This window comes from Pongo pygmaeus, chromosome 5 (assembly GCF_028885625.2).
Source record: "Pongo pygmaeus isolate AG05252 chromosome 5, NHGRI_mPonPyg2-v2.0_pri, whole genome shotgun sequence".
NCBI classification, from domain to species: Eukaryota; Metazoa; Chordata; class Mammalia; order Primates; family Hominidae; genus Pongo; species Pongo pygmaeus.
This window is the reverse complement of record NC_072378.2, coordinates 110,991,171-111,014,817: the sequence shown is the minus strand read 5'-3', so window position 1 is coordinate 111,014,817 and position 23,647 is coordinate 110,991,171. Positions and strand designations below refer to the sequence as shown.

The 23,647-nt window shown below is 41.2% G+C and overlaps 1 protein-coding gene and 1 non-coding gene across 2 annotated transcripts in view; one reads left to right on the top strand and one right to left on the bottom strand.

Annotated features, from left to right (window-relative positions):
- Window positions 1-1,806: 1,806 nt before the first annotated feature.
- Window positions 1,807-23,647, bottom strand: part of RPF2 (ribosome production factor 2 homolog) — a 45,130-nt gene continuing 23,289 nt past the window's right edge. Inside the window, exons 7-10 of the mRNA XM_054492138.2 lie at window positions 20,439-20,538; window positions 12,676-12,778; window positions 5,787-5,931; window positions 1,807-4,705 (exon numbers count right to left, since the gene is read on the bottom strand). Coding sequence (XP_054348113.1) covers window positions 4,526-4,705; window positions 5,787-5,931; window positions 12,676-12,778; window positions 20,439-20,538 — 528 coding nt within the window. The 3' untranslated portion in view covers window positions 1,807-4,525. The remainder of the gene's footprint in view (window positions 4,706-5,786; window positions 5,932-12,675; window positions 12,779-20,438; window positions 20,539-23,647) is intronic.
- Window positions 20,206-20,312, top strand: LOC129039666 (U6 spliceosomal RNA). The gene has a single exon (XR_008503389.1). It is a non-coding gene; the product is annotated as a U6 spliceosomal RNA (small nuclear RNA).

Sequence of the window (23,647 nt, the reverse complement as noted above, 5' to 3'; positions counted from 1 at the left end):
GGCTTTGATCTTTGCTTGGCAAATGCTCTAACTGCTGAGTTCTACATACTTTGCCATTTCTTCCTTATCTGCCTTCTTTCATACAAGCCCCAGCTTGTATGAAACCAGAGCCAGAGTTTTCTCCCTGTTTGGAACCCACTTTCTGATTCCTTGAACATGTGTGAGAGGAATGGGGGTGGGAGTGAGATGGGTTGGGGAAGGAAGGACAGAAGTTTATTTTATTATTTTATTTTATTTTTGAGACGGAGTCTCGCTCTGTCGCCCAGGCTGGAGTACAGTGGCGTGATCTCGGCTCACTGCAAGCTCTGCCTCCTGGGTTCACGCCATTCTCCAGTCTCAGCCTCCCGAGTAGCTGGGACTACAGGCGCCCGCCACCATGCCCGGCTAATTTTTCCTATTTTTTAGTAGAGACAGGGTTTCACCGTGTTAACCAGGATGGTCTCGATCTCCTGACCTCATGATCCACCCGCCTCAGCCTCCCAAAGTGCTGGGATTACAGGCGTGAGCCACCGCGCGCGGCTGAGAAAGGACAGAAGTTTAATGGAAAAACAAGAACAGAATTAAAACGCATTTATGGGCTGGGCACTGTGGCTCACGCCTGTGATTTCAATGCTCTGGAAAGCTGAGGCGGGAGTATTGCATGAGGCCAGGAGTTCAAGACCAGCCTGGGCAACATAGTGAAACATCGTCTCTACAAAAAAAAAAAAAAAAAAAAAAACTAGCCCAGCTGTAGTGGCACCTGCCTGTGGTCCCAACTACTTGGAAGGCTAAAGCGAGAGGATGGCTTGAGCCCAGAGTCTGATCCTGGAGTGAGCTATGACTGCACCACTGCACCTCAGCCTGTGCAACAGAGTGACACCTGATTTCTAATACATAAAATGTATTTATGCTATATTTAAAAACTTTCTCAGCCGGGCGCGGTGGCATAAGCCTGTAATCCCAGCACTTTGGGAGGCCGAGGCAGGTGGATCACTTGAGATCAAGACTTCAATACCAGCCTGGCCAACATGGCGAGACCCTGTCTCTACTAAAAAATCAGCTGGGCACGGTGCGCATGCCTGTAATCCCAGCTACTCAGGAGGCTGAGGCACGAGAATCGCTTGAACTCAGGAGGCAGCAGTTGCAGTGAGCTGAGATCGCATCACTGCATTCCAGCCTGGGTGACAGAGCAAGACTCTGTCTCCAAAAAAAAATAATAAAAACTTTTTCCCAAAGAGCTCTGAAATGGAAAAAGAGTGCAGAATAGCTTCAATTCAATGATGGCAAAGTTAAAATTCCTAACATGGTCTAACTGGCACACTCTGAATGATACGAGAAAAACAATGACATCCTTGCTGTTTTTAAACTTGAGCAACTCGAGTTGTTGATATGAGAGACAAACAATTAACATCTAAATGCAAGCTGACTTTCTTCTCACAGCTAGCATATACCTCAAGTAAGCAAGTCCACTTCATCTTCTTTTTCAGGATAGCTTCTTTCAATGAATATGAAACAATATTCTCTACAATTTCATAACATATATATGCTAGGATGCATTTGTCTTAAATGCAGTTATGTTTTGACTATTTCTAAGTAAAAGTGCATTAAAAACATAATGAAGCCCGTATTTTTTGCACTGTCTCTTAATTTTATGGTGGACAAAGCACCAATTTCTGAAATTCAATAAAAGCAAACCTTCCTCTGTTGTTCAGATCTTAGCAATGGGTTTAGTAGTTTTAACTCCTCCCATTTTCAGCCTTCAGTAGCTAAACATATAAAGGAAAGGAAGGAGAGACCATGTAAGTAGCTAATCAGATAAATGAAAACTTGACTTGAAGTTAAGTTTTATTCTCCCTTTCTTTTCTTGAATTGAGTAACAACATCTCTACTTCGGATTATGTTCAATAACCAAGAAAACAAACAGCACTTAAGTTTAAAAAAACAAAAAAAAAGAAACCCAAATTCCATGAAATAATAGCTTGGTAATGGTATTAATATTCCAGAAAAAATATAAGAAGTTTGGTATTTAAAACAAAACAAATAACCAAACTGCTTTCCTCATCTACCAAAACCCCAACATTAAGTAAAACTTAAAACAGGCAATTTACCACCTCCATTGAAATGAATACATAGTCTCCAATTTATATATGTTGTATTCTAAAGTAAGGACAACTGAAAATCAAGATGTGCTCTCCACAAAAAGTGATACAAATGGCAGCTCAAGAGTTCCAGATGGTACAACACTACAAGGTGTTCTCAACAAAAAGTCTTTGTTAGACTTCAATAATACTATTTGGTACTTCTATCAGCAAATAGGAAGCATTCCAATACTTATTAGATCCTCTACCATCAGACACAGAAATTACCTAGAAAATAGAAATGTACTGCCAAATCTCAAACAAGAGGGCTACTGACTAAAACAAACAAAAGCACCCTTAAGACATCTCACATACAGAAAACATGGCCATCTTTGGGTTAAGATTGGCTGATTCTCCAGTAGTGCTGGGGTAGGTCTTCCTGATAGAGAGGTCCAGGCATGGCAGGGTCCCGTAAGCAGCTGGTGAGGAGGACCCACTGGTTTGCCTCCTACCAGTGAGGAGTGAGGCTTTGGGGAACGACTATACGCATCCATCACTCCTGATGTTCTTTTCATGGCTCCCCTTCTCAGCTATTGTCCATCTACCTCCAGATGGCAGCAAACGACTTATTTTAGCCCCTTCTTCTCATTTAGATGTAAAGTGCAAATGTCTGATTCAGATACAAGACTGTATGGTCTTTGGTTAAATGTATAATCAAACAAAAAGTATAAATGATACCAGCTCCTTCATTTTTCTGGCAAGAGGAGAGTAACAGCTATCTGGAGAGGACTAGGGAAAGCTAAGGAATGGATTCACAAGAGAAGGGAAAGGGTAAAACGTAAAGCTGAGGCTCGAACTTTTGCTTAGTGCCAGCATTGTTGATCTGTAGCTGAGCAAGCTTACATAAATGCATGTATACACAGGCACGGAGCTCTCTAACATGGAATTGAAGTGAAACCCTGTCTCTACAAAAAAATTAGCCAGGCGTGGTGGTGGGTGCCTGTAATCCCAGCTACTCGGGAGGCTGAGGCAGAAGAATCGCTTGAACCTGGGAGGTGGAGGCTGCAGTGAACTGAAATGGCGCCACTGCACTCCAGTCTGAGCGACAGAGCAAGACTCTGTCTCAAAAAACAACAACAAAAACAAAAGCACTGGTACTTCATGTAACAAATTATGATTTGCGTATGTCTGTACTTTTACAACATAACTGGCACTTGTATAAAGGAGATTCTTTGTCAAGGACTGAATCAAGGAACTTAACACCCTGTTCTGGAAAAACAAGTATGCAATACTAGTAGGAGGAAGTAGAAAGCTTCTGTTTTCCTAGGCACAAGGCCTGTCTTCAAGAAACTTTCAAAACAAGTAGTTAGGCTTTGGCTGGTTTCTACACCATCTGCCAATGCCCAGGGCCTTCATGCAACCTTTAGCTACCTAGGGCTACCCAGTACCCTAAAGTGCCCTGCACCTTAAAACTCACCTGTTTTCTCCTTTTTCATTTCTGCCCCTATCAAAACTTCCTTTCTGCCAGGTGCAGTGGACTATCATCTGTAGTTCCAGCTGCTCAGGAAGGTGAGGTGGGAGGATCGCTTGAGCCCAGGAATTTGAGTCCAGCCTGGGCAACACAGCAAGACCTCATTGCTTTAAAAAAAAAAAAAAAAAAAAAAAGTAGGGCTCAGTGGCTCATGCCTGTAATCCCAGCTACATAGGAGGCTCAGAGGCTCAGGCGGGAGGATTACTTGAGCCCAGGAGTTCAGGGCTGCAGTTAGCTGTGATTGTGCCACTGCACTCCACCCTAGGTGACAGAACAAGACCCCATCTCTTAAAAAGCAACCAACCAAAAAACACAGGCTTCCTCTCAGAGAAGCGGGGTAGGCTCTACTTAGTAGCAGAGTCTCTTAAAACAAACAACAGTAGCGTAATGTATCAATAATCAGATAGCAGACATCCCTCTCAGAGATCTATATATTTACAGCCACAAAGCTTAAAATCTCAAATGTCAACTAGTAGGATTTCAGGCAAAATAAAAGAAGAGTAGAAAATAAAAATCAGAATGTAGATCCATGTTGGGAGAGGAGGTTAACTTTCCAGGTAATTCATATTGGGACTGTCTACACAGCTCCTGCGGGTCATTTCTGCTTTCTGTGGCTTTCTTTAGCTAAGGCCAGAAATTCAAAAAAATCCCAATGGTTATGGAGATCCCTCCTCACCCACCCATCCACCCAATGAGAAAGAAGAATTTGTGGAGGGCAGGGGATATCACAAGAGAAAATGGCACACCAGGGTGTAATGTCTCAAATAAAAGGCTTACTTTACACTTAATACTAGTATATTACTGTTCATAATAATATATCGTAAAATTATGTTATAAAAATATATAATGAGATCTTAAAAGAAACTCTGAATGGATTGACGCTTGATAATTCTCTTAAGTAGAACACAATGAAACAGTAGTGGCTGGCTAAGTTCCATCAATTTTTTTTCATTCTTTTTGACTTTTTCTCGTGGTCTTCTGTTATCCTTTCTGCAGGTCGCTTCTTCAACCCCTTCATTTTCCTGGTTTGTAGTTTGCTTAGGTCTTGCTTCTGCATATGAATCCTTCCATAAGTTGTACCAAAAGTATCATGGGAAATATTTTTCTTCTTCTTTGGCTACGATAAAAGAATATGTATATATTTAATGGCCTTCTACTATAATGAGCCAGTAAAAACCTAGTCTGTAACAACTATCTTAGTAGCAATTTCCATTAGTGCCTGCCCCTTCAGTGACAGAGTATATAGCCCTATACACTTTTCTTCTCAAACTTAAGTGTGCATACAAATCACTTGGGATCTTGTAAAATACAGATCCTAATTCAGTATGTCTAGGGTAGGGCCTAATATTCTGCACAATTCCCAGGTAAACTGTCAGACCACACTTTGAAAAACAAAACTATAAACTACACTAACCACTGTCACACATCAAGAAAATATCCTGTGTTTAGCTTAAGGAGTTGTGACTATCGTTTCAATTTCTATTGGCATTTTAGAGATTACATTTCTTCTTGTCTTTTAAAACTACTTAAAAAGTCAAAACACATTTTATGCACATATGGTTTACATACTCTGTACTCTAAATCCTCAGCCTTTACAGTGTACCAAACAACTCTCTTTCTTTTGCTGAAAACAGCAGTCTTGACTGTCAGAAGGCACTCAGCCAAACCTCATGTCTGGGTTTTGCAACTTTTTTTTTATTATCCCTTATTGTTGGCTTATTTGGTTCTCTCTCCTTTTCCTGGCTCTGTGAGTCCTAGTTTAATCTATTGTATTGATCTCTTTATGTATGTCCTTGTCTTTTTTTTTTTTTTTTTTTTTATCTCGCTCTGTCACCCAGGCTGGAGTGCAGTGGCGCGATCTCGGCTCACTGCAAGCTCCGCCTCCCAGGTTCACGCCATTCTCCTGCCTCAGCCTCCCAAGTAGCTGGGACTACAGGCGCCCGCCACCATGCCCAGCTAATTTTTTGTATTTTTCATAGAAACGGAGTTTCACCGTATTAGCCAGGATGGTCTCGATCTCCTGACCTTGTGATCCGCCCACCTCGGCCTCCCAAAGTGCTGGGATTACAGGCGTGAGCCACTGCGCCTGTCCTGTCCTTGTCTCTTAATATAATATGCCACAAATTCTTTTTGGAAAGAAAAAGGATTAAAGTAGAAAAATACAAATAAATATTGGCACCAAGCTCTAAGTCATATACCTTGAGAGCTTTTGGCATTTTCATAGATAATTTATAAAGGTCATCCGATGCCAGGTGTGTCCTCCTCAGAACCAGATCCAATGAGGGTCCCATCTCTTCCAATTCAATCCGTGGTGTTCTGCAACCAGATTTCTTCAACAGCAACCTTTAGGAAACAGGTAAGAAGAAATGTTGCTTTGACTTTCATAAAAGTCCTCTCCACCAAATATTTTTTGTTCAGGGGATTTACAATTCCATTAAATGATATAAAATGTTTAGAAAGACTTACTTAAATACTTCATACTATTCAAGCCAAGTGTATCCTTTGGTTCACTTTTTCTTTTATAAATTTTTTTTTTTTGAGATTGAGTCTCGCTCTGTCACCCAGGCTGGAGTGCAGTGGCGCGATCTTGGCTTACTGCAAGCTCCGCCTCCCAGGTTCACGCCATTCTCCTGCCTCAGCCTCCTGAGTAGCTGGGACTACAGGCGCCCGCCACCACACCTGGCTAATTGTTTGTATTTTTAGAAGAGATGGGGTTTCACCGTGTTAGCTAGGATGGTCTCGCTCTCCTGACCTCATGATCCACCCGCCTCGGCCTCCCAAAGTGGTGGGATTACAGGCATGAGCCACCACGCCAGGCTTTTTTTATAAGTCTGTTATCCCTTTTTGAGCTAAAGGGTCACACAAATATCAAATTAAAAATTTTTTTTTCCCTTTGAGGTCAAAGGCAGTTTGCTTATTTTTAAAAATCAGAAATAAAATTATACAATATTATTGAGAAACAGCAAGTGAGATACAAAATTATTCTCAGAAATGAAATAAAATCCTTTGATTTGACTTCTTCATCTTACTCATAGATTTATGTATGTACAAAAGTAATTTTAATTGGCTTTTTCTTGAAACAGTATGTTTATACGATTAACAAGTTCTTATCTAAGACTGCAGGAGTTAAACCAACCCATTCAGAATCAACTTTTCCTCATAGCACAGACATTTACTAACTTCCTTACATTGAAGTGAACTTTAAAATCTTAAAATAACAAAACCACAACTTTCTGAATACCCTATGTCTAAACAGCTCTGGATCTGGAAACACTGGTGGAGGGGAACTGGGGAATACAGGCAGGATAAAGTGATGGTGGAGCAGCCAGGCGCGGTGGCTCACGCCTGTAGTCCCAGCACTTTGGGAGGCTAAGGCAGGCAGATCACCTGAGGTCAGGAGCTCCAGACCAGCTGGCCAACATGGTGAAACCTCATCTCTACTAAAGACACAAAAAATTAGCTGGGCGTGGTGGCGCATGCCTGTAGTCCCAGCTACTCGGGAGGCTGAGGCAGGATAATCGCTTAAATTACCCGGGAGGCGGAGGTTGCAGTGAGCCAAGATCGCGCCACTGCACTCCAGTCGGGGTGACAGGGCGAGACTCCGTCTCAAAAACAAACAAGCAAAAAAAGAAATCAGGGACATGTATTTTAATTTTCAACTAACATTTTTTCTTCCACTTAAAAGTGCTAATTTTCAGCTAGTTAGAAAACTTGTCAATTCAAAACAGCTCATGGCATATCCGATAGATTCAAATCACCCAAGTACTACTATACACTGCCAAAAGCACCTTTTAATTAACTGAAGAACCTTTTAATTAACTAAAAATAATTTTTAAAATTGATGCATAATAGATGTACATAGTTTCAGGGTGCATATAATAATTTAATATTGTGCCTTTTTATTCACACAAGTGTCCTAATGAATTTTTTGAGTGGTACATAAAATTAAGATTTCCAAATAACTGTATAATTACCTATGTTGCTATTTCACTGAAGAATTAAGTACAATGTCATACTTTTCTGTATAGATGATCTGATCTTAATCATTTCAGTGAGTATGTTTACTGGAAGATCAAACTGATTTAAGGAAATATTCTCTAGCTTTTAGTTATCTGCAAACAGAACCCAGTTCTTTCTCTCTCAGATGAGCTCAAGCTGGTAGATATGCTAACTGGTAATTTCTACATATTTTTAAATATTATTTGCCTATTTCTTGAGGAAGAGTGACATTACTACCACTGTTCAAATTGTAATTTCCTCATTTTTCTCCCTCTTACACACTTCTCTGGCTGAAAGTCTGTTTTCATTAAGTAAACTCCTCTATTAGAATGTTGTGTTTGCTTTTTAAAGTATGCTAACACTTTGTTTTGCATATTTTCCCCCCATAAGGCCTAACCATTGTGCAAAGGCACATGTGGCATTACTAACAATTTTGTTTCATATTAATGGCTCTGACTCCATAGTGAATAAAATTTCCCAATGGATATAAATAGTTACTCACATATAAGGAATAATTACTATAGGAACAGTGGTCAATAACACTATGATTTATGCACCCAAAAGATCATGCTAAAAGTTATATTAATATAATTTCCTGTTTAGAGTTCCTTTCATCCAAAAAGCTCAAAACCATTTTATAAACTTCATTAAATCTTCACAAATAAAGTGTGTGAATATTAAATATTACCATTTTCAAATTGCATAAGGGCTAATTTGCAGTAAGAGAGAGGGAAAGGGTTCCACAGTATAGCTAGCCCAAAGAATGCCTGGGGGGCCAAGTTAAGTCAGACATACTTTCTGGTATATGCCCATCTATGAGTACCTCTTTACTCTTATAAAGCAGTACTGTCAATCTTAGGGGGACCTCAGAATTATCTAAATGGTATTGCTATAGTTTGCAGAGGAAGAAACAAAGACCCTGAGAAGTGGTGACCTGCCCATGTCACGTGGCTGAGCCCAGCTCAGAGCCAGGTCAATAGGCTCAGAGGTGATGCTGAATCCCTGGACCACCCCTTTCTCCCATCCTCAATGCTCCCCAAGTGTGGCACAGCCTCTGGAAGCTAAGCTGATCCACATGTTTAGTGATTCTTTCAAGTAGCAGCTCACTCTCAATCACACTATCTATTTTTTATTTCAAATTAATAGCTAACAAGTATTACAAGGCACATATGGAACATCCAGTGATCAAAATTACATACTAGGGTCTCTGATTTTAAAAATTCAAACTTTTTTTTCATTATGAAAGATGTCATGCTAGTGTAAAGGTGATTCTAGCAATCAGATTTTTGGTGGATCTATGTATTATAGTTACACTGCTAGTTTTTTGTTTTTGTTTTTATTTTTATTTTTTGAGACAGAGTCTTGCTCTGTCACCAGGCTGGAGTGCTGTGGCACAATCTAGGCTCGCTGCAATCCCCGACTCCGTGGTTCAAGCAATTCTCCTGCCTTGGCCCCCTGAATAGCTGGGATTACAGGCATGCGCCACCATGTCCAGCTAATTTTTTGTATTTTTAGTATAGATGATGTTTCACCGTGTTGGCCAGGATGGTCTCGATCTCCTGACCTCGTGATCTGCCCACCTCGGTCTCCCAAAGTGCTTCTGGGATTACAGGGATGAGCCACCGCGCCCTGCCTTACTGCTAGTTTATTCTTTTTTTTTTTTTTTTGAAATAGAGTCTCGCTGTCACCCAGGCTGGAGTGCAGTGGTGCGATCTTGGCTCACTGCAACCTCTGCCTCCCGGGTTCTCCTGCATCAGCCTCCTGAGTAGCTGGGATTACAGGTGCACACCATGTTGCCCGGCTAATTTTTATGTTTTTAGTAGAGACGGTGTTTCACCATGTTGTCCAGGCTGGTCTCAAACTCCTGACCTCAGGTAATCCACCCATCTTGGCCTCCCAAAGTGCTGGATTATAGGCATGAGCCACCACGCTGGGCCAGTTTATTCTTGTTCTAAAGTCTGACTTGATAATTATCTATTTTGTTTTATTTTCTCTGTATCTTTCTTTACAAATAAATCCTTTTCACTAAATACAAGTGAATACTTCTGTGAAACCATTCAACACAGAAGAGTTTTAGGCTACTGTTATTATTCATTTCTTACTCTCAACGATTTTTTATCGTTATATTTTTATCTCCCTTGTATCCCCTCTATGTTTAACACAGAGGGCATACATACCCACCTGAGGCAGGAGAATCGCTTGAATGCGGGAGGCAGAGGTTGCAGTGAGCTGAGATTATGCCACTGTACTCCAGCCTGGGCAACAGCAAGATCCTGTCTCAAAAAAAGAAGTGTTCCAGGTCGGGCATGGTGGCTCATGCCTGTAATCTCAGCACTTTGCGAGGCCAAGGCGGGTAGATCACGAGGTCAGGAGATCAAGACCATCCTGACTAACATGGTGAAACCCATCTCTACTAAAAATACAAAAATAAAATTAGCCGGGCGTGGTGGCGGGTGCCAGTAGTTCCAGCTACTTGGGAGGCTGAGGCAGGAGAATGGTGTGAACCCGGGAGGCAGAGGCTGCAGTGAGCTGAGATTGCGTCACTGCACTCCAGCCTGGGCAACATAGCGAGATTCCGTCTCAAAAAAAAAAAAAAAGAAAGAAAAGAAAGGTGTTCCAGATTTCTTTTTTCAGAGTTTGAAATACTTGCATATGTATAATGAGATATCTTGGGGATGAGACCCAAGTCTAAACACAAAATTCATTTATGTTTCATATACAGTTTATATACATAGCCTGAAGGTAATTTTATACAATTTTTATTTTATTTTATTATTTTATGTCTGAGATGGAGTTTCACTCTTGTTGCCCAGGCTGGAGTGCAATGGCATGATCTCGGCTCACTGCAACCTCTGTCTCCCGGGTTCAAGCAATTCTCCAGCCTCAGCCTCCCGAGTAGCTAGGATTACAGGCGCCTACCACCATGCCTGACTAATTTTTGTATTTTCAGTAGCGACGGTGTTATGCCACGTTGGCCAGGCTGGTCTGGAACTCCTGACCTCAGGTGATCCACCCGCCTCAGCCTCCCATGTGCTAGGATTACAGTTGTCCAGCCAACATAAGTTTTGTTTTGTTTTGTTTTTTTCAGACAGTCTCTGTCGCCTAGGCTGGAGTGCAGTGGCACGATCTCAGCTCATTGCAACCTCTGCCTCCCAAGCTGAAGCAATTCTTGTGCCACAGCCGCACGAGTAGCCGGGATTATAGGCGTGTGGCCCAGGCTCAAGTAATTCTCGTGCCACAGCCTCCCAAGTAGCTGGGATTACAGGCGTGCGCCACCATACTCAGCTAATTTTTGTATTTTTTAATAGAGACGGGGTTTCTCCATGTTGGCCAGGCTGGTCTTGAACTCCTCAAGTGATCCGCCCACTCTCTGCAACCTCTGCGTTCTGGGCTCAATTGTCCTGCCTCTGCCTCCTAAGTAGCATGGAGGCCAGTGCCACCATGTCCAGCTAATTTTTGTATTTTTAGTAGAGGCGGGTTTCGCTGTGTTGGCCAGGCTGGTCTTGAACTCCTGGCCTCGAGCAATCCACCCACCTTGGCCTCCCAAAGTTCTGGGATTACAGGCGTGAGCCACCATGTCCGTCCTGAGTACTTTTTTATATTAGTGATTTTTCGTCTTTTATTTCTTGTTCTCTAAATAACAGTCATCTACTGTATAGTATAATACATACTTAGAAGCCCCCAAATCACATATGGAAACTCAAACAGGAGACTTAAGGGGCTTTCGATCTTAACCAGCTAAAAATTACTATAAAGTCTCTAATTACATCTTATGATCATTGGGTATTTTACTGCATTTTGCCTTATTATTTTATTTTTAGTGAGAGGAAAATAGAAAAACAGAAGCAGTGGTATTAATCATATGGAGAAAAAGAACTAAATGTCTCTGATTTAATACAGTTGAGCCCAAGATGGAAATTATTAGCTAAGAGGTGAATATTTAAGTTTCATTTGCACATTCATAGGACATAAAGCTGGTCAATCATGTATTTTCATTGTGAAGGAAAACAAAATAAAAACCATGTACAAAATGCTAGATACAAATGGTTGGACAAACAACACTACTGTACAGAAGACACTGTCAACACCAAGCTGTCAGCTCTCAGGCTGCAACACCAGCCACACCATAGCTCAAAATGTACAGCAAAGTCTAAACTCAATGTACAGAGAAAGGCAATTTGTGGGAGTCAGTGTATTTAGGAAACTGTGGGCTCTGTCAGCCAGTACCAACGCCTTAAAAAAGAGAAGTCACACACTTATCTCAAGAACCACAATTACAGCATGTCATTAACTCTTTAATAAACATAGAACCTGCTTAAGAGTTTTTTTTTTTTTTTTTTTTTTTTTTTGAGACAGGGCCCTCACTCTGCTGCTCAGGCTGGAGTGCAGTGGCACAATCATGGCTCACTGCAACTTCCACCTCCCAGGTTCAAGCGATTTTTGTGCCTCAGCCTTCTGAGCAGCTGGAACCACAGGCATGTGCCACCACGCTGGGCAAATTTTTCTGTTTTTTTTAGTAGAGATGGGGTTTCGTCATGGTGGCCAGGCTGGTCTTGAACTCCTGGCCTCAAGTGATCTGCCTGCCTCAGCCTCCCAAAGTGCTGGGATTACAGGTGTGAGCCACCGTGCTCGGCCTGCTTAAGATTTATATTTATATTGTGGTAGGGGTAGAAGGCCTAGGCTAGAGAGACAGAGTGAAATGAATCTAGCCACTGAATCTTCTTATTCCTTTTAGACTCAATTGTTAAGACTTAGGGTTTTGAGATTTGCTTTGGCTGGCCAAGGATTTGTGGCTTAGTGCTGTAAATCCAACCAAGAACAATAAAGAGATGCTGCATAAAGCTAGGAAGCGTTGGTGCACCTGGCTTAGCGACAGTGCAGCATCAGATGCTCTGGGGCACTGGAAAAGTAGGGTTTCAGAGGCAAAGGACTAAGGATCAGCACAGAGCTGCTGCACTGCTATCCTGCCAACTCTCCAAGAAACCTTTTGACCAGATACCAATTCTAAGTTTGGGCTCTATAAAACAGTCACACAATTTTAAACACTAACCCTGAGGATTAAGAAAATATGTGAAGAAATGCACTTACTTATAGCTTCGAAAGTAAATCTTCCCATTCAATGCAGTGAAGTGCAGAACATACTCTAATCCAGCCAGGCGGATATTTGATACTGTGGGGCCTCTGAAGAAATCTAAAAGCACATATTAAATTATTAACAAAACAAAACAAATACTTGCAAAATTCAGTTACAAAGAACTGCACTCTAAACAGTTTTGCTCCAATACTTATCTAAAAAAGCACAAAAAATGATTCCTGAAAAATGTCTGAAGGTCCCACCCCTTAAGCATTTAATCTCATGACTTTATTTTGGTATTTTGGTGTTCAGTTCACTGAGACATTTAATGTTTCAGTTTTGAAGTTCTTCCTCTGAGTCAGCTCAGCATCAAAAAATCATATCCATTAAAAATACTAACTTTTAAAAAATGTAAATCAAAGCATAAAATTTTAATCTACTGGTAGATGAAGATAGCAAATTTCTATAAAAATGGCTGTTCAAACTGACTATTAAAATCAAATTAGCCTTAATTTTTTTTTTCTATGAGGGAGGCCAACAAGAAAAAAATTCTAATAAGAAATCTTGATTATATGAACAAAGGATAAGAAACTTTATAAACCGTTAATGCCAGAAAAGAACCTTGCATATCAGTGATAGGCTTTTTTCTCACAAAGTGGTAATACCACCGGTGGCACATGAGAACATTTTAATGATACAAAGCCAGATATAATTTACTACATATTTATTTTATCCTGTACCATTCTCCACTTACAATAGGGACATAAAGTTTCCTTTTAAAAAGAGTAGTCAGCCAGGCACAGTGGCTCATGCCTGTAATCCCAGCATTTTGGGAGACTGAGGTGGGCAAATCGCTTAGGCTCAGGAGTTTGAGGCCAGGCTGGGCAACATGGTGAAACCTCATCTCCACTAAAAGTGTAAAAAATTAGCCAGGTTGTAGTCCCAGCTATTGGAGAGGCTAAGGTGGGAGGATTGCTGATCCCACCGCTGGACTCCAGTGAGAATGACAGAGCAAAACCCTGTCTCAAACAATAACTCAAAAAGAGGAGTCAATTAAAAGAAAATCTCCAGTGAACTGCACGCTAAGGATACTACACGGACTTGGCTATGAAAGAAGTTTGGAAAACAAGTGTGATATCTTAATTTTACAGCTGAGAAAATCGAACCTCAAGGAGGCTAAATGGAAATGCATGAATAACATTTGGCTAAGATAAAAGGTCTATATAAAAGTTTATCCAAGTTTGCTTAGGAAGAGCTGCCCAAGGCAGGTGATGTAGTAAGTAGGAAATTGTATTTTAGTCCCATTCTGTAGCCACCTAGCATTTTCCTTCCTGCTTCCCATTAGCCCATAAGATGCAGATTATCTCCATGTGCACAGATGTACACATCTTTTCCTTTCTTGTGCTTTTCCTTTCTTGTGCTTAACCAAAAGAAAATCACAGGCCAGGCGCAGTGGCTCATGCCTGTAATCCCAGCACTTTGGGAGGCTGAGGTGAGCAGATCATGAGGTCAGGAGATCGAGACCATCCTGGCTAACACAGTGAAAACCTGTCTCTACTAAAACTACAAAAAATTAGCCAGGTGTGGTGGCATGTGCCTGTAGTCCTAGCTACTTGGGAGGCTGAGGCAGGAGAATCATTTGAACCTGGGAGGCGGAGATTGCAGTGAGCCGAGACCACGCCTCTGTACTCCAGCCTGGGCGACAGTGTGAGACTCAGTCTCAAAAAAAAAAAACCCAAAAAACAAAAAACACAGCACTAATGTGTATAAAACAAACACAAGTGGGCAGGCACATTTATACACCACCCTTCTCTACTCCCCCAAACAAGAAAAAAAAAAAAAAAAAAAAAGAACATTTTTAATTTAAAAAAAGTACATATACTACATATATTTATACATATATTATGTAGAGATGGGGTCTCACTATGTTGCCCAGGCTGGTTTCGAACTCCTAGACTCAAGCACTCCTCCTGCCTTGGTCTCTCAAAGTGCTGGGATTACAGGCATGAGCCACCACGCCTGGCCTAGGACATTTTTATAAAACAAGTTTGTACTTTTCAAGATATTTTAATTTAAATATCATAATAAAGAGCTTTCCCATGATTTTGCCAAAGCCTGACTCTCCTTCAGTGGCCAAGTTAATAAAGCTCACTCATTGGTGTGGCATTACTGAAGTCAGAGTAGTTCTGGGGAACGAAATATGTATATTCCAGTCTGCTCTGAAACAACTTTCATAATGCAAAATTTTCAGGACATCTGTGCTTTGGGAGAAAACTTTAGGAACACAATAAGCACATGGAAAAGTACTCTTTATTAAGTCAAAATTTCTAAGACTATGAATATAAAAGGATTTTCAGTCTGTATCCAATAGTTTTAAGTAGTCATCCTTTTATTACAACTTTTTCTCTTAACTGCCAAACTGAAATTTCACTAAAGTTTGCAAATCATCAAGGTAACACAAACAAGTAATGAATGAAAATGGGAGGGCATAAATGGTAGTACTTAGTAACCGAAAAGCAAATACGTCTAACAGCATGATATTTTCTGGCCAGAACACAACAGAGTATTGTTTACATGTGAATACCATTGGCAAGAATCCATTCACTTAATAAATTGTACCAGAGCACCTATTATGCAAAATGATAAATGACATATAGTATCTTTCTATCAGGGGCCCTGCATTCTAGGTAGATATGAATACATACAAACAACTGCAATTTAAAGTGGCACATAAAAAGAAGAACAGTATAAACCATTCTGGAAGTTCTGAGGAGAGAAAGATCATTTCTAGTTGGGAAAGATCTCATGCAAGTGGTATATACACTGTTAGGATTTTGACCAAGAAGTATGATAAATAACTTTATGAACTTGATAACCTAACGTATAATAATACTGTATAAATAAAAGCATGATTGGGCACTGTGGCCATGCCTATAATCCCAGCACTTTGGGAGGCCAAGATGAGTGGATCACCTGAGGCCAGGAGCTCAAGACCAGCTTAGCGAACATGGCGAAACTCCATCTCTACAAAAAATACAAAAATTATCCAGGCATGGTGGTGAATGCCTGTAATCCAAGCTATTCAGGAGGCTGGGGCAGAAGAATCACTTGAACAGCTGATGCAGAGGTTGCAGTGAGCCGAGACTGCTCCATTGCACTCCAGCCTGGGCGACAGAGTGAGACTCCATCTCAAAAAATAAACAAATAAGAAATAAAAGCATGTACTTTGGAGAGACCCAAGTTCAAAACTTCAATATGCCACTTGGTAAATGCATGACCTTAGAAAAGCTACTCACCTGTCCAGGCCTCAGTTTTCTCAATTGTATAATGAAAATCAGAATTAAAAATTCCTCTACTCCAAATTTTTTAAAAAACCGTATATATAATATGCTACCATTTAAGAAGGGAAGAATAGGCCAGGCACGTTGGCTCACACCTCCAACCTTGGGAGGCTGAGGCTGGAGGGCTGCTTGAGCCTAGGACCCTGAGACCAGCCCAAGCAATGCAGCAAGACCTCATGTCTACAAGAAATAAAAAAAATTAGCTGGGCGTGGTGACATGTACCTGTGGTCCCAGCTACTGAGGGGAATGAGGTAGGAGGATTGCTTGAGACCAGAAAGTTGAGGCTACAGCAGTAAGCCATGATCGTGCCACTGCACTCCAGCCTGGGCAACGGAGTGAGACCCTGTCTCAAAAAAAAAAAAAAAAAAAAAAAAAAAAAAAAAAAAAAAAAAAAAAGATGTAAACAAATTAAGAATGAACAAAATGGGTATCTTGCATGAAGAAAAGTTAACTTTTCTTTTTGGTCAATTAAGAGAAAAAAAAAAAAGGACCTTCCTAAATGAAAGCCCTTCATACATTTCTTGCTCTCTACTGATATTTCATTTGAACACACAACATAAACCAAAGAGCAGTTGTTTTACTTCATATTTATACTGAAAACTCAACTTCCCTTGGTGCCCTACAGTCTAAATCTATTCCTCTTCTACCTTTCTGCTTCTGTCCAGATTCCTTTTTGGTTTTCACTCCCTTCCCCTCATCACTGCATTATGTGATCATTCCTGCCATCTAGTGGAAGCACAAAATAATGAGAAGGTGGGGCTTATTAAAATACAAAAAACATTTAAACAAATGCAAACAAAAGCTCTCTCTGTTATAACAAATTGTAATTATCTGCCTCACTGACAATAAACAATTATATGGGAGACCTAGGGGAAAGAGAAAAAGGCAGAAAATCTAGGTCAATGGAGTACAAGTAATGGAAATCTTAGCTGAAAATCTGGCTGACATTTTGGCTGGAAAAATACCCTTGACCAGGCACAGTGGATCACACCTATAATCTCAGCACTTTGGGGAGGCCAGGGAAGGCAGATCACTTGAGGTCAGGAGTTCAAGACCAGCCTGGCCAACATGGTGAAACCCAGTCTTTACTAAAAATATAAAAAATTAGCCAGGTGTGGTGGCATGCACCTGTGGTCCCAGGTACTAAGGAGGCTAAGGAAGGAGAATTGCTTGACCCTGGGAGGTGGAGGTTGCAGTGAGCTGAATGAGATCATGCCAGGGCAACAGAGTGAGACTATGTCTCAAAAAAAAAAAAAAAAAAAAAAAAGAAAGAAAGAAAGAAAGAAAGAAAGAAAAATACCCTTGATAATTTGGGATATATAATATTGAGAGAAGGAAATATTGGCATTGTCTTTCATGTAGGAATTTAATTCATGGAAAATATGGATAAGAACCTATAAAGATTCTAAAGGGATCATGGGAATATGTTTACCACAGGCAAGATGGACAGTAGGGGAAGAAAAGCTCAGGCTTTGGAAGCGTTGGGTTTCAACTTGGCCTTACCTACTTAATAGCTCTCATTTAACTTCTCAGAGCCCCTGTTTGTTTTCCCATCTGTGAAATGGGAATGTCATCAAACTTAAGAACTTTTGTAAAGATTAAACAGATAATAGTGGTTCTTAGTTTCTTTTTTAAAAAGTAGCTATTACTAATACAGGAAATAAATTCTAAAAATTATAATCCCAAGAATGGGTGACGGGTTTTTTTCCCCTAAAAATTATAATCCTGACAATAAAGACCATAATAATCCCAAAAAGGGAAAACGAAAGCAATGTATTTGTCACAGTTTTTTTGGTGGGCTCAGATTTGTAAAGCATGTGCATACAACTTAATTTTATACCCCATCAATTTTTCAAAAGTGATCTAGGGCAAAGTATATAAAAATTTAAAACAAGGGTAACAAAAAGTGTAGCATAAGCTTGTAAGCATGGTACAAGAAAAGCTCAAATGGAATAAAGTAGACAATGCCACTGAGCATCAGATGGAGGCCTCGCGGCTGTCAACACTAAGGTGAAATAGGACCATAAAGGACTGCTGCTTTGAGAGTAACAGTGTACTGTGCAGGAAAAGCTGAATCTTTCAATCCCCATGAGGGAAAAGAAGCAAAAAATTCATAAGAAGATTTTCTTAAATTGGAGAGACCTAGGTGTGGTGGCTCATGCCTGTAATCTCACCACTTTGGAAAGCTGAGGCAGGTGGATTGCTTGAGCTCAGGAGTTTGAGACCGGCCTGGGCAATATAGGGAGACCCCCATCTCTACAAAAAATTAAAATAAAAATTAGCTGGGCATGGTGGTGTGAACCTGTAGTCCCAGCTGCTCAGGAGGTAAAGGGCTGCTTGAGCCTAAGAGGTCGAGGCTGCAGTAAGACATGATCACACCAGTACACTCCAGCCTGGGTGACAGAGCAAGATGCTGTCTTAAAAAAAAAAAAAAAAAAAAATTTGAGAGACAGAGAGACAGACCCGAGACCCTTTAAATTAGTACCAATCTCTTGGAAAATTAAATTACTTTCCAGAGTTATAAAAGAGCTGGCAAATATAATTGCAGAATGCTAAGTATTAATAACCTTTTAAAAATCATGGAGGCTGGGTGTGGGGGCTCATACCTGTAATCCCAGCACTCTGAGGGGCTGAAGTGGGAGGATTGCTTAAGCCCTGAAGTTCAAGACCAGCCTGGGCAACACAGTGAGACCCCATCTTACAAAAAATTTTAAAAATTAGCCAGGCATAGTGGCATGTGCCTATGGTCCCAGCTACTTAGGAGGCTGAGGTGGGAGGATCACTTGAGCCCGGGAGGTTGAGGCTGCAGTGAGCCATGATTGAGCTACTGCACTCCGGCCTGGGCATCAGAGCATGACTTGCCTCATAAAGGAGAAAAAAATAGAAAAGGATGTAGTTCTTACATTCATTACACAAATCATTAAGAACTAGCATAGTTCGCTAGGTGTGGGTCATCTGTAGAACAACCTCACAAGGTTCTTGTTAGAATGAAGCAGTGTATATGAAGTGCCTACTATGTGCCTGGCACTTAGGATGATGATGGTAATAAAGTAAAAATGAGCCAGGGCCTGTTGCAGTGGCTCATGCCTGTAATCCCAGCATTTTGGGAGGCCAAGGAGGGTGGATCACCTGAAGTCGGGAGTTCAAGACCAGCCTGGCCAACATGGCAAAACCCTGTCTCTACTAAAAATAAAAAAAAAATTAGGCCTAGCGCAGTGGCTGACGCCTGCAATTCCAGCACTTTGGGAGGCTGAGGTGGGCGGATCACGAGGTCAGGAGAGCAAGACCATCCTGGCTAACACAGTGAAACCCCATCTCTACTAAAAATACAAAAATTAGCTGGGCGTGGTGGCGGGTGCCTGTAGTCCCAGCTACTCGGGAGGCTGAGGCAGGAGAACGGTGTGAACCCGGGAGGCGGAGCTTGCAGTGAGCCGAGATTGCGCCACTGCACTCTAGCTTGGGCAACAGAGCAAGACTCCGTCTCAAAAAAAAAAAAAAAAAAAAAAAAATTAGCCAGCATGGTGGCGGGCACCTGTAATCCCAGCTACTTGGGAGGCTTAGGCAGGAGAATCGCTTGAACCTGGGAGGTGGAGGTTGCAGTGAGCCGAGATCACACCATTGTGCTCCAGCCTGGGCAACAGAGCAAGACTCCATCTTTAAAAAAAAAAAAAAAAAAAAAAAGGAGCCAGGAAGGTCACTGAGGGCTTCCTGGAAAAGAAACTTGATGATCTGACACTTAAATGAATAGTAGAAACTGGATAAATAAGAGCAATATCAGAATAGACAATAGAAATGTGAATAATATATTGGCAATAAACCCTTTCTAATGGAAAAAAAGAAGGAAATAGGAGATCAAGAAGGCCAAGTTACGTTGGTTATATATTGTGAAAGGCCTTGTATATTCAACTCAGAAAAACTAATTAAGGTTTTTGAGTTGGAAGTCAGTGATACATACAATCTTGAAATTTTAATCCCTCAACTTTCTAAATTTAATTTTAAATGATGCCAGGAATGACAGGAGATGGGTGCAGGAATTTTATAAAACACTATACAAGTAATACCTAAGTTACTAACACATCCAGAAATAATCATCTACACAGTACAACAGCTGCTTTAACTCTCCCGAGATACTTAGGTGCTTTCCTGCTGCTGGTAAGGGGAAAAAAAAAAGAAAGGTCCAAAAAAAGGAGGAAAAAGAAGTTGTGCTCACTTCGGCAGCGCATATACTAAAACTGGAACCATACAGAGAAGATTAGCATGGTCCCTGCGCAAGGATGGCATGCAAATTTGTGAAGCACTCCATTATTTTAAGTACATAATTTTTAAAATAAGAGAAGAAAGAAGTTGCAAACCTAAAGTAGCAAAGTGCCACCAGTGAGAGTCTGAGACTGCCTTCCTGAGCTACCCTGAAGATAATAAATACTAAAATACTTACCAATAAGAAGACTTTTTAGTCTTCTATAATCTTCTGTTACATCGAAATCATCACCAGCAAATATTAGCATGGGTTTTGTTCCCTCAGGACATTTACTGTTCTAAAAAAATAAAAATAAAAAAGCACTTATATAATTACCAAAGTCTAAACTGTTTATATATTGATTTTATTTTTTATTTTTATTTATTTTTTTTGAGATGGAGTCTCACTCTGTCATCCAGGCTGGAGTGCAGTGGCACAATCTCAGCTCACTGCAACCTCCATCTCCCGGGTTCAAGCGATTCTCCTGCCTCAGCCTCCTAAGTAGCTGGGACTACAGGTGCACACCACTATGCCTGGCTAGTTTTTTTGTATTTTTCTTACAGACTGGGTTTCATCATGCTGGTTAGGCTGGTCTCAAACTCCTGACCTCAAATGATTCGCCCACCTCGGCCTCCCAAAGTGCTGGGATTACAGGTGAGAGCCACTGTGCCTGGCCTATACTGATTTTAAAGTAGTCAATACTTTACACTAATTTATTTTCACATTTTATTAACTGTTCTAAAATGATGTCTGCGAATACTGATATTAGAGGTAAAAACAGAGGTGGGTTTTTGTTTTTTTTTTTAAAGAGACAGGGTCTCGCTGTGTTGCCTAGGCTGGACTCAAACTCTTGGGCTCAAGGCATCCTGCAAGTAGCTGGGACTACAGGTGCAGGCCTGGCTAAGATGACATTTTTAAGCTTCTAGACTTCTATACTAAAAAAAAAATTCTTTGTCCCATTCATTTACATTACCAAATAAAAGATGGCAAAAGAATGATGTAAAGGGCTTTTTTAACATTAGTCTATGCAAAGAATAAAATTAAAAGTTACTCTTGCAAAAGGAAAACAAAACAAAACAAAACAAAACATAACAACACAACCAACCAAGCAACCAAAATAGAATTCTGATGGCCAGCATCCCTGAATCAAAATAAATTTAAGGCCAGGTGTGACGGCTCATGTCTATAATCCCAGCACTTTGGGAGGCCAAAGCAGGAAGACAGCTTGAGGCCAGGAGTGAGTTCAAGACCAGCCTGGGCAACACAGTGAGACCTCATCTCTACAAAAACCTTTTTTTTTTGAGACGGACTTTCACTCTTGCTGCCCAGGCTGGAGTGCAATGGCGCTACCTCAGCTCACCGCAACCTCCGCCTCTCAAGTAGCTGGGACTACAGGCATGTGCCACCACGCCTGGCTAATTTTGTATTTTTAGTAGAGACGGGGTTTCTCCATGTTGGTCAGGCTGGTCTCGAACTCCCGACCTCAGGTGATCTGCCCGCCTTGGCCCCCCAAAGTGGTGGGATTACAGGCATGATCCACCGCACCTGGCCAAAAAAAACTTTTAAAAATTAGCTGTGCATGCTGGTGAGTGCCCTGTGGTCCCAGCCACTCGGAACGTGAGGTAGGAGGATCGCTTGAGCCCAGAAGGTGGAGGCTGCAGTGAGCCATGATCGTGCCACCATACTCCAGCCTGGGTGACAGAGTGAGATGTTGTTTCATGAATAAATAAGTTTAATTATAATTTATTTGTACCACTGTGCCTTTCCCACTATACCCTATAAAAAGTATTTTAAAATGAAGGCTATGGGCTGGCCACAGTGGTTCACACCTATAATCCCAGCACTTTCAGAGGCAGAGACGGGCTGATCACTTGAGGTCAGGAGTTCGAGACCAGCCTGGCCAACATGGTGAAACCCTGTCTCTACTAAAAATAGAAAAAATTAGCTGGGCGTGGTGGTACACGCCTGTAGTCCCAGCTACTCCAGAGGCTAAGGCAGGAGAATCGCTTGAACCCAAGAGACAGACGTTGTAGTGAGCCGAGACTGCACCACTGCACTCTAGCTTGGGTGAGAGCGAGACGCCATCTCAATAAAAAAAAAAAATGAAAGCTATAGGCTAGGTGTGGTGGCTTACATTTGTAATCCCAGTACTTTAGGAGGCCAAGATGGGCAGATCGCTTGAGCCCAAGAGTTTGAGACCAGTCTGGGAGACACGGTCTCTACAAAAAAATACAAAACAGGATGGGCACGGTGACTCACTCTTGTAATCCCAGCACTTTGGGAGGCTGAGGCAGGCGCATCACTTGAGGTCAGCAGTTTGAGACCAGCCTGGCCAACATGGTGAAACTCTGTCTCTACTAAAAAACACAAAAATTAGCCAGGTGCAGTGAGTGGCGTGTGCCTGTAGTCCCAGCTAGTCGGGGCTGAGACAGGAAAATCGCTTGAACCCGGGAGGTGGAGGTTGCAGTGAGCTGAGATAGCGCCACAGCACTCCAGCCTGGGCGACAGAGACTCTGTCTCAAGAAAACAACAACAAACAAACCAAATACAAAACAATTAGCCAGGTGTGGTGGTGCACATCTGTGGTCCCAGCTACCTGGGAGGCTGAAGTGGAAGGATCACTTGAGCCCGGGGAAGTCCAGGCTGCCATGAGCCGTGCTCATGCCACTACACTCCAGCCTGGGATACAGAGTAAGACCCTAAAAAAAATGAATAAATAAAAATAAAATGAAGGCTAAATTAAACTACCAACTGGACATTCACATGAGAAGCAATATAATTTTACATAAGCTATAGAAAGTATAGGCCAATTCTCATCAGCAGTGTTGAAACTCTTACTATAAAAAGTATTTTCACCAGTTGTAGATTTTCCATACCAAATAGAATGTGATGTGATTAAAAAGAGGATTTAGAAGCCACCAAAGAGGAAAAAATGAAATAGTAAAAATTCTGTAACTGGATGAGTAATTTATGGAGGAAGGTGAATGACTGTTGGTCTGAGCTTCCTATAAATTATCTGTTCTGACCAAAAATCAAGGACTATCCAAAATCCAGCAACAAAAGAAAACAAAAAAAACAGTACAAAAACCAAACACCCTCTGCCCTAGGACCAGAGGTCACCTGTTGCTTTGCTGCTCACCATGACCACTCTTGTTGACATTCACTACTTCCAAACCCGGAACCTTAACGGTCTATACTTAGGAGATGGAGATGTGCCTAACATCTGTCTGTCTGATAGAGAAGCTGAAAGGACGTTCCAGATCTAACAAGTCTTTCATGCTTCAGCCACACCAATCAGACCCTAGGTCTATAGGGTCTATTTAGGTATACAGAAGGGAACAAAAAGCACAGCATCATCAACAACAACTTTTGGTTTTCAAACCGTCCTGACCACAACGCATAGTAAT